Raw genomic sequence first — 11,194 nt, 5'->3', positions numbered from 1 at the left:
TTTAGTGATAAATATATAAAATAGTAAACTGATAAATTATTATGCATAAATGGAACAATGGTAGTTTTCGAACCACCAATTGTAATACTATTCACACAACAGCCCAATTACATTGTAGCTAAATATTCCAAATGATTTTCAATGTAGTCTAATGAAACTCTGACTGAACATAGCCTACATTTCAGCTTTTCTAGCATACGGGGAAGGATTTTATAGAGGTCATCAATACAACTCTGTATCAGATCTGTATCAGGTATTTTACAGTCAGGTCATTGAGGTCCAGGAAAAACTTTATCCCAAAACTAAACATTGCATGATTTTCATAACCGTAATTTTTTTTTACATAATAATATTCAATATCGATGCTTTGGTCTTTAAGGATTAAACGGGAGGGAAAGATGGGCTATTCACAAGCTGTTCTTTCAAAATGCCTGAATACAGACACATAAACATACATAACAGATGGAAAAAGAGATTCTTATGCGTAAGATTTTTTTGAGGTTGCATAAAAATCGAAGAGATGAGGAATGTGCTACTGGATCTAACACACACAGACACGTTTATGCATGCTGGACAATGTTCTACTTAAATAGTTCACATCTGGACACCAATCCTCAATCACCCACACGGCCAGGCTCTGCAGAACACAGTGGCGTGCAGTGAACTGTATCAAGAGAACAGTGAGTTCAGACATCCTCAAATATCATCCCTCTCTCTCACACAAACACGCACGTAAACTGCCATGGGTCTTTGCTTCTCATCACAGTATGTGTGTGACACTGCTTGTGACAATAAAATAGATAAAGGGAATAGAACCGAGTCGCAGAGGGGGGAAAACAGTGTGAGAGGAAGAACAAGAAAAGAGCGATGAAAGAGAAGGGGATTGTTGTTTACGACTTGCAAAACATAAATCCTCTTCTTCGAGAGATGACATGATGACGGTTAAAAGAAACCGTGTGGACTTAAACAAAGGCTTAAGAGACTTTGTAGCAAAAGGCAGCAAGTTCTCATTCCTCCATGTCTTCTGAACATTGGCGTGTGTCCCTGAGCAAAGCACTTCACTCTGTTTTGCTATATACTGCAGTATGGTACACCTCTTTGCCCACACTTCTTTTTTTCCCAGGGGTGTGCCGATGTTCTTTCATATTATGGTTAATAAAGACTTGAAATAACCATAGACATCTGTTTTCAGGCATCCTCTCCTCTCAGATTGACCATTTAGAGGTTCCAACATGTTTGCAAGTAAAGATGGTAAAACCATTAAGTGTTCTACGCATGTCATACAAGTTTATATCTGCTCTGAGGAATGAAAGGAATGTTGTTAAACTCTAAACTGTAAGTACTTGGTTGACCATGATAACTGCATCATAAAGCACCATGTCATTAATTTTTAACGCTTGTTTCTTAACGAGAAAAACACATTATATTAGCAACCAGGGCTGAGCCATCAATCCTTTCCATACTGTTATGCTAAACTATTTGAATGAAAATAAACTAATGAAACAAAACAGAGCCATATGCAGAGAAAAGAAGTGAGGAAAAACACTTTTTGCACTGTTGGGATTAATGATGAAGTTATTCATGCTGCTTCTTATATAGTCCACATGGCTGTCCCATCTGAACAATGTCTCTAGTCTAAATATCCATAACTTAAGTGGATTATATTGTCAACACAACTGTCAGAGGAGGGTTTTTACAACCTAGCAGAACACATATTGTTGCAGGAACAGTGTCTCCTAGTGGTAACATAGCAAATTTCACATACTACGCATATTCGGAGGTAGGCTACATAAAAACAATTCCCTGGAGAACAGAAGTCCTGAGTCAGTACCTTCAAGACATTCATACTGTTGAGAGGCATTACAACACATAGATACACATAACAAAGTCAAACAAAACCTGCTCACCTGCTGGGTGGAGAGGCCCTGCAGCAACTAATTTAATAATGACTTCATCCCCTTAATACTCAGGTGAGGTCATTCACAACAGACACCTGCGGCAAAAACAGATCAATGAAAGCAGTCGAGGATATGAGCATCTGCCTTAGGTAAACACAAGCCCTTTAGTCTGACCTCTAGACTAACACAAAATTTGCGTCATTGCTTGGGTTTGTCTGCTGTATAGGATATTGCCAGCATGTTTGAAGCATGCATGCCCTCAGGGTACACGCTGTCTTTTTCAGTAAGGGAAATGTTGCCATATATCATGGGAATCCGTCTGTCATCCTCTGTCAGAAAGTACACGAGGTCCATAGCGTGTCTTCTTTAGGAGAATGTGGAGAAAAGAAATCGCGGCAGTTAACGTTAGGCCCACTGGGGTTTTTTTGTGTGTGTGTTTTTTTTTTACTAGGGCTCCAAGCTGCGACTAAAACACTCGCAAATGCGACAATAACTTTAAATTTAGTCTTTAACTTTTTTGTGTGTTCTTCGTCATGTCATATTGTTTGGTGTTTCCTGCACGCAACAGGGAACACATGTAGACCTATTTTTACAGTCAAAGATTTTTACAAGATGTAGACACAGCGCGAGCCGCAATGTTCAATTTGCGCACAACCCGGAAATGAACTGGTTCTTCTCATAGACAGTATATAAACGGTTCTTCTCAACCTTTCTTTTACTGTCTATGTTCTCAACGAGTCAGTAAAAAAAAAACGTGAAGTGGCACCGCTGTTGAGTTAGCGGTTTGAATCAGACATAGGCCTACTAAATGAATCGATAGGAGTCGTTACTGAGTTCACAGAGGTGCTAGTCATTATCAGGCTCATTTGAGATCGTGATTCACGCTCATGTGCTTTGTTGCTAATAAACTGGTTGTAGCCTAATATAAATTCTGTTGCTTTTATGTGAAATAAGTTTACAAAATGTATAATGAACTAGACTTTTATGGTAATTTAATTTAATTAACCCCCAAAAATGTTTTTTCCATCGATTTGTAGTAGGCTATTGGTGAAATTTCAACAAATGATGTTTTATTAAAAAGGTTCGGGAGGAGCACGTTCAGATAATTAACACAGATAATTAACACAAGTGGAGAGCACTCAGCAATCAATGGTAAGAGGTATATACACTCAGCAGTCTCACCTCATTCCATTGACAGTTTTGCAGCATCCCTCCACCACCCCTTCTCCACGCTTCCCTCCACCACCCCTTCTCCACGCTTCTATTCCTAAACACTTACATACGGGGGGGGGAGTACTCTGGGTTCGGGCCGAACTCTGAGCTCGGAGCCCTCCCTCCGGACAGCACGCCAAATATGCATTAAACTTTACCCCTTCAAATTATATGTAAGTGTGAACTCGTGAAATACCCATGAGTGTTTGTGAATATTCATGTAGCCTACACATAGCCTGCAATCATGATATCAGAGATATCAGCTGTGAAAATAAATCTGCTTTGTTTATCCTTTTGATCTTTCATTCCAAAAATTTCACAAAATTCTAACCTTTCACTGAAGTAGCCTAGCTAAAGCAATCGACCCCCCCCCCCCCCCCCCCTTCTTTGGCCACAATTATTGGCACCCAAATTGCAACATCCTTTATACTGTAACAGCTCTGAGTTTTTTTTTCAATGCCTGATGATTATGGAGAGCACCTGAGAAAACCATTCCTCCATACAGAATCTCTCCGGATCCTTCAGCCCACTCATTTTATATAGAGGTCAGGCGGAAGCTTCATTTTGTGCTCAGTGACACATTTTTGTGTTGATTTTATGTTTGTTTTGGATCATGTCCTGATGGAAAATCCAACCACAGGCCATTATAAGATATTAGCAGAAGTGGTAAGGTTTAGAATTTTTATCTAGGTATTTACTAAATCCATGACACCACATATCCGGACAAGATGTCCAGGTCCTCCAGCAAAAAAAAAAATAGGGCATGGGGTTCTTTTTTCCCCCTGTTTGCATCAAACCCATCTGGTGGGTTTGTTGCCAAAAAGGTGTTTTTTGTTTTTGTTTTGTTTTTCATCTAGAACCAGGGGGCTGTTCCATAAACCAAGATTAGAGTATAAGCCAGACTTATTTTGGTTAGTCAGACTTATTGTCGGTTGATTCTGTTTCATAAAGCAAACTTAAAATAGTTCAAACTCAGTTACCCTGGCAACTTATGCTGGGAAACTAGCCTGGTCCAGGGCAGGCTAACTGTCAGGCTAAGCCTCAGTTGTTACACAGATCCTCTAACACTGACCAATAGGAACACAATTACTGACAATCTCTCATACCATTATTTGACTTTATTAACCACTATAAGTCCAAAAATAAAAATACGGTAAAGAAAATCAACTAAGGCTACAATGATAAATTAGACAATATAGACCTAAAAACATATATATGTCGGGGTTTATACATATATATATATATATATATATATATATATATATATATATATATATATATATATATATATATATATATATATATATATATATATATACACATATATATCCTACCGGTTTACTTTTCTTACTGGCTGAATGTTTTGTGATTTAATTAGATAGTTTTAAAAATGTATGAAACACAACATTTAAAATAAATAATTACAAAAGCACAGTATACATTTAAACTGGTAAGATGAATCTGAGCTTAGTAATTGTATTAACCTACACTTGATTTACCCCATTACAATAGTCCCTTTACAGTTATTATCCTAAAAATACACTAAATTGTAGGTTTAAAATTCTAAGGCACATCTAATGTCCAACAACCAATATTTTAACATATATATATATATATATATATATATATATATATATATATTATGTACTTTATTATGTCTTTCAATTCAAATACATTTAACACAATTATACAAATGGATAGTTCCTTTAAAGACATAGTATTTCCCCCCAATAAATCTTATTTTTCCTTCTACTTTTTTCTTTTGTGATAATACCCACCAACACCTAAAAACTATTAGAACAACAACCATTAAGTAGCCTACATTAGACACTTTTACATATGAAAAAAAAATGGAAAAAAAAAAACATTCACATATTTATATCAAACTCTTATAATGACACATAATTCATAATAAGTTATTAAAGTAATATTATTTAAATATTAAATAAGTAAATAAATAAAATAACAAATAACTAGAATTAAGGGAGGGAAGGTTATTTAGTTATAGGCTAATATGTATTCCTTTATTTTATGGAATATTCTTTGATTTTAGAGTTGCACATATCTTTTCAAAATGTATACTTTTGCTCTTAATTTCATGTTATCCTCTCCATAATGCACTGTATAAACTACATCTAACCAAACCTTCTTGCTTTCTCCAAAAAAAAAAAAAAAGATTGCTTTAAAAGCTGTAATTCTCAGCATTCTAATTAAATAAGTATAAGTCATCTTTTTTAAGTAGCTTAGGTCCTAAACTCAAAACTATATTTTGTATCTTTATTATATTTGGTTTCTTAATTTCTTCCCTGAATTAGTCCTACTTCTGTTCAATTGTTTTATTATAAGTATAAAAGTTTAATGAGATATAAGTTCACTGCAACTGATCCAACATCCTAAAGATAAATTATTATAATTAGAAGATATTTCTGGTGTTATAAAATATCGCACAGCCTATTAATTTTCAAAGCAAAATGTATATTAGTCAGAATTATTGCGCTCCGATTTGGCGCGCATGCGCGCAGCAGCGCTCGTTCAATGTGAAGTTTACAGCAAAATGGAACTATTTGCACGACTTTCTAAGATTTTCAGATGGAGAATATTCCTGTGAAATGTAAGTTTTGCAAACACCATGTCTCAAACGCATAAAACAGCACAAAATATATGCAGTTTGATGGTGGATCGATTTGATCTATGATCGACCTCCAGGGCTGCTTAAGAAACGCGTGCACACGCAGTTATCTAGACTAGATAAACCTGGATCAAATTAGTGGGATTGCGTGAACTTGAATTACCTTTTATGAAACCGCTTTAGCCCCAACTTATTTGTTAGGTTTATTCAAGTCGCGTTTTGGACTTTAATCCCCGCTTTTCTAAGCGGCTTTTATGGAACAGCCCCCAGGTCCCTTTTGAAGTTCCAGTCGTGTCTGACTGACAACTGAATATGCTGAAGATTGTTTTTGGATGAGCGAGGAGGATTTTCCTTGAAACCTCCCTAACAAAATGTGGTGATGTAGGGGTTGTTAGATTTTTCTTTTAGGCTTTCTGACCACAAGACTCAACTAATCTCTGCAATTCTCCTTCTGTGATCCTTGGAGAGTCTTTGGCCACTCGAACCATCTTCCTCACCGTGCATTAAGACAATATAGAGTACACACATCCTCTTCCAGGCAGATTTGTAAAATCTTTAGTTGATTGGAACATTTTAATTATTGCCCTGATGGTGGGAAAGGTTTAGCTAATTTCTTACAGCCACTTTCGATTTGTGAAGCTCAACAATTTTTTGCTGCACATCAGAACTATATTCTGTGGTTTTACTCATTGTGACGGATGGGAAGGGAATTTGGCCTTTGTGTTTCCTCATATTTAAACTCCTGTGGAACAGGAACTCATGGACAATTTCATTCTCCTATTTACTCTGGTGTGCTAAACATTTTTTAAAATATGAGTGCATACTTCAGAGATATTTTACTCATAAGAATTTCTAGGGGTGCCAATAATTGTGGCCAACATGCATTGGAGAAAACATTAATTTCATAATGTACATTTTTTCACCCACTTTCAATTGTTTTTGCTTCAATGAAAGGTTTGAATTTTGTGAGTAAAAAAAAAAAAAGAAAGATCAAAAGGACAAAACAGATTTATTTTCACAGTGCTCATATTTACCAAGGGTGCCAATATTAGTGGAGGGCACTGTAGGATACATATTCAGTTTTTTTGTTGTGAATTATGGTATTTAAAAAAAAAAAAATCAAATTTTTTGCACAAATATAATTGCTTGTTTATATGAGGTTGAAGTGTAAGGTTGAATCAACTGGGAAACTTTGTGTGACATAATCACAACATTTACTTGATATTTGTAATGTATTATTTTGTTAGCTGAGTGAAGCACTGATGGCTATGTGACCTCATTGACACAGAGTTCCTAATCCCTTTAAGTACCGCAGATTTCAGAGGAAATAATGAATGTGTATCACTGACAGCAGCACTTTGACAGAGAATGGAGCGCGGCCAAACCAGGATGGATATCCCAGACGGCCCCTTTGCTGTCCAAAGCAAACACAGGTCCCACTGTCCCTGAGGTGTCAGGCTCAACGTGTACAGTGAAGCTTCAGACACTAGGGCTCTTTCAGACTCTGTCAGACTGACACAGGAAGAGCGATGGCAGATCATGCCAGATTTAGATCCTATTATACACAAGTTTTAATTAAGAAGTTGTTGATCTTGAAGCTTCAGCCTGGCATAATTTTACAGTGGGTCTTTGTGAAGGTTAGGGACAGGGATTTATTTTCTCCATATAATTAAAAAAAGATATGAGGATTGTTGCAGTATCAGATACTGTTTCCTATTAACCTATTATATCCGGATGTTAAAAAAAAAAATTAATCCAGTAGACTCCATATGCAGAGGCAGAAAAATGGAAAAGGGGGTAAGGATTTTACATGTCAACCATTCTGAAAATACTCTTTGATCACTCTTCTGTATATCTTGCCACAATGTCTCTGGTATTTTTCTTTCAAAGGGTTCTCTTTTGAAGAAAGTGTTTGAAGAGAGAACTGAGGCATAGTGGGCATCCTTGATAAGACTGAGACTGAATCCTACATCACAAGACTGTGTTCCCGCTGCACAGTCAAATCTTTCATCAGAACATAACTAGCATCTGAAGATTGAGCCATCAAAGCTAACAAACTCATCTAGCTTCTGTCTCACACTGACTTACACAGAAGTGCTGGCTTTTATTTATGTTCAAATGAATGATTAAACACGAATATTGATCTTTTACGTTAATATTTGTTCGTATGCGCTTTAAATAATGAAAGACACCTTTAATAATAACAAAAACTACTTAGAACTAAAATGATAATGATGTCAGAAACACGAGTTTGAATACTGCTTATGACATTTTCTGATGTATTTAGAAAAAGGGCCAAAACAACTTAATGATCAGGACATTAAAAAATATAGTGTTTTTGTATTTGACATTTCTGTTCTTATTCGATTTTGCATTATTAGCTTATGTTTGAATGCTAATAATACTAAAAATAGACATAATAATGAAGTAATTCAATAAATAATAAACAAAATAATACAAAAATGCCTATGAATTCAGCGATTTTTAGTGTGTTTTTAGTGTGTTTTTTTAAGTAAGTGTGAACAATTATTTCAGCAAAATCTTTTCTGTTGCCCTATATATTTTTCCTGGTTGAGTAAAGATAATTTAAACAATGGTCCACCTAATATTAAAAACTACACTGTAAAAAAATATGATCGATAAATTGACAACACGTTTTTACATTGCTTTAACTCATTAAAATAAGTTAAGCAATTAAAAAAACAATATATATATATGTTATACAAGATTCAACTCCTTTTTTAATGGCAGTTTCATGTCATTTAAGTTGAAATGACTTAAACATCCAAGTTGATTGTACTTAAAAATGTAAGGCAACGTTTTACAGTGTAAGGTGTCACACTATGTTACCAATTAAATTATAAAACCAAATTATAAATCTGATCCCATATAATTTATGGATTTTAGAATATATTTTTTGCTGTCGTATAATACGTTTTTTGTTCCAAGAATGTGTGGTAGTGTCCAGTCCGTTACCTTCAAAGCATCAAAGGCTCTGTTTGAGGACCCTGAAGGCTTCCTGTATGCTCTGATAATCAATTTAGAGCACTAAGCTAACCTATCTGCTTCCTGACTTTAATTAGAACGGCTGAAAGCAGCCCTGCCTGCAAGATTTACACACACAGCTCTATCAAAGGCCACTTTGTACTGAGCACACTAAACAACAAAGAAGGGCATCGGGGCATCAAAGCCAAGAAGCAGACCTCTGCTGCCCTAAGATTAATCCTGCTGTATGGAGTCCTCTTACAAAATGGTATTGTTTTGGATTAGAAGGCAAAACAGGATTTGGGGTTTTAGAGTAGACCAGAATCTGATTAAACTGATTTAAGATTAGGAAGAGTTAGTGTGTAATTATGATCTTTTTTATTATCTCGTGCCATTGTCTGTCTAATTGACTGCTGATGAAAATCCAAGAGGCAATTTCTGTAGGAAAGTATTGACCAACAAAGTCAAACTGCAATGAGGATCTTGAACTTTTCTATCACACTTTAGTATATTGCAACTATGACATCAATCATCAATTCTAGATTCCATGGAAATCAACCTTGTGCCTAAAAAAAAATTAGTTGAACAGGTTCATTATCATCAGTTTTGCTTAACATCCAAAATAATAACGTATAAATGTTTTGCAAAAAATCATTCATTGCATACTAATTTTAAAACCCTGGCCAATACCAATAATAAGCCGATAACTAAGTATGCTTCATGTTATGGTCAATAACCAATAAATGTATTTATTTGTACTGCAAGAAAGAAAGAAAGAGCTTAACCACTGTAACTTTTATGCTACAATTAAATTGAGGTATCCAAAGTCACCATGAAGTTACAAATCTTTTCTTCTATATTGTGACTTATAGAAAACGGTTAATTGAACACGAAAAGATGTAGGGAATGACTTGATTTTGTCCATGGGGAATTAATTGGACTGTTGTCTTTGTTATCACTGTGATTGACAGGTTGTCCCACCCTCACACCAGTAAACACTTCATCAGAGAATGTAGCTGCAAGTGGTAGGGGACGCTATTTTGATTATAAATCAGTTAAATCAAAGCTCTTCTTTTAAACAAAAAAACTCACAAATATTGTTGTTCATTTGCAAAATAGATAATTCACCTCATTACTTTGAAAAGTATTATTTATTTATTCACAATCAAACCAGTCAGATTTACATTAAGTGGGTAGGCTATTGACCATTTCCAGCTAAAGTAATCGTTCGCTGCAGGCTGCATTATAGATCCGCTATACACATATCATAAACATTATGAGGAAGGGCTTTGGAACATTTTTTTTTTCCGACAAAGAAAAAGGGTTCATCAGACCCTTAAAATGCAGTAAAACAGTCTCCAGGACGCACACCAGGAACATAAAGAATATGTGGCAATTGTCCTTGAGGACGGCGTGCTTCACTCAGTGCGCGCCCTTCTGCACCATCTGCGTGAAGCGGTTGGTGATTGAGAGCGTCGTGTCGATGAAACGCTCCACGCAGCTAACCAGACACGTCTCAGTTCGTGAATCCAACTTAGAGCTCGGCTTTTCCATGCATTTATCCCAGCAAACATCTGTAAAGTTGTGAACCTAGGAAAAGAGCGTTAAACACAGTTAAAGCAACCAGACTTGCTAATACTGGTGTTGAATGACAGTAAAGCGGCACTGAAAAGTTAACGTTACCTGGGCTTGAAACTGAGCCTTCTGCTGCTCCACCGCAATCAGACGCTGGAGCTCCGCAGATTCCGCGTTTTCAGATAAACTAGACGACGGCATGTCAAAGCTAGAATTAAAATCAGCCATGGTAAGACTTTACTAACAGATTATATACACAGGAACATGAGAAGGACAAAGCTACTGCGCTCGCTGTCGCTGACAGGCATGGACGTAAAGGGAACTACTTCCGCCGCAGAAATATGACGTCATGACTAGGTTGAAATTGAAAGAATTCTGGCTGCTTCTTCTCCAAATGAGGTGGTCTGTTTCTCTTTAATTGCAATTACAACATTTTCAAAAACCCTTTGAACTTACCTTGCTTTCAAAAACGAATGTTGCTGTATTGGTCCTTGCTATAAGCACAACTTTTCACCTCGGCCCATAGATAATTTGGGACAAAGCCTATTATTTTTAAATAAATCTTAATTTTTTGAAATATGTTTTTTAGCAGGCATAATAAGAGTCGAACTATTATTAAATTAAGAGATCCATAATGTCCATAAATTTCCAGTGACACCAAGGATGTTTTCTATTGTTATGCATATGCGATTCCAACAGCAGGGTCTTGGCATTAATCAGAGCTAATACCCGAAACAGACAGTATTGCGCCCCCTTCTGCTTTTGATTGATTTGATAAGCCTATACTACTGCAATTGGGAATTTTTTTTTTTGCCCCCATAGTTTTAAATGTTAATAAAATACGATCTTTACTTAAGAATAAACATTTTTGTCCATTGTCGCCATGCCAATATTG

At 36.0% G+C, this 11,194-nt stretch overlaps 1 protein-coding gene across 1 annotated transcript; it reads right to left on the bottom strand.

Annotated features, from left to right (window-relative positions):
- Positions 1-9,856: 9,856 nt before the first annotated feature.
- Positions 9,857-10,691, bottom strand: timm8b (translocase of inner mitochondrial membrane 8 homolog B (yeast)). The gene is made up of 2 exons (XM_079607704.1): positions 10,408-10,691; positions 9,857-10,314 (listed from the first exon to the last, which is right to left on the bottom strand). Exons 1-2 carry the CDS (start codon positions 10,525-10,527, stop codon positions 10,147-10,149), a joined length of 288 nt encoding a protein of 95 aa, XP_079463830.1. The 5' UTR covers positions 10,528-10,691; the 3' UTR covers positions 9,857-10,146.
- Between the last annotated feature and the right edge of the window lie 503 nt (positions 10,692-11,194).

This window comes from Phoxinus phoxinus (assembly GCF_949152265.1).
Source record: "Phoxinus phoxinus genome assembly, chromosome: 3".
NCBI lineage: Eukaryota > Metazoa > Chordata > Actinopteri > Cypriniformes > Leuciscidae > Phoxinus > Phoxinus phoxinus.
The sequence above is the reverse complement of the archived record's forward strand: the minus strand, read 5'-3'. Positions and strand labels throughout refer to the sequence as shown.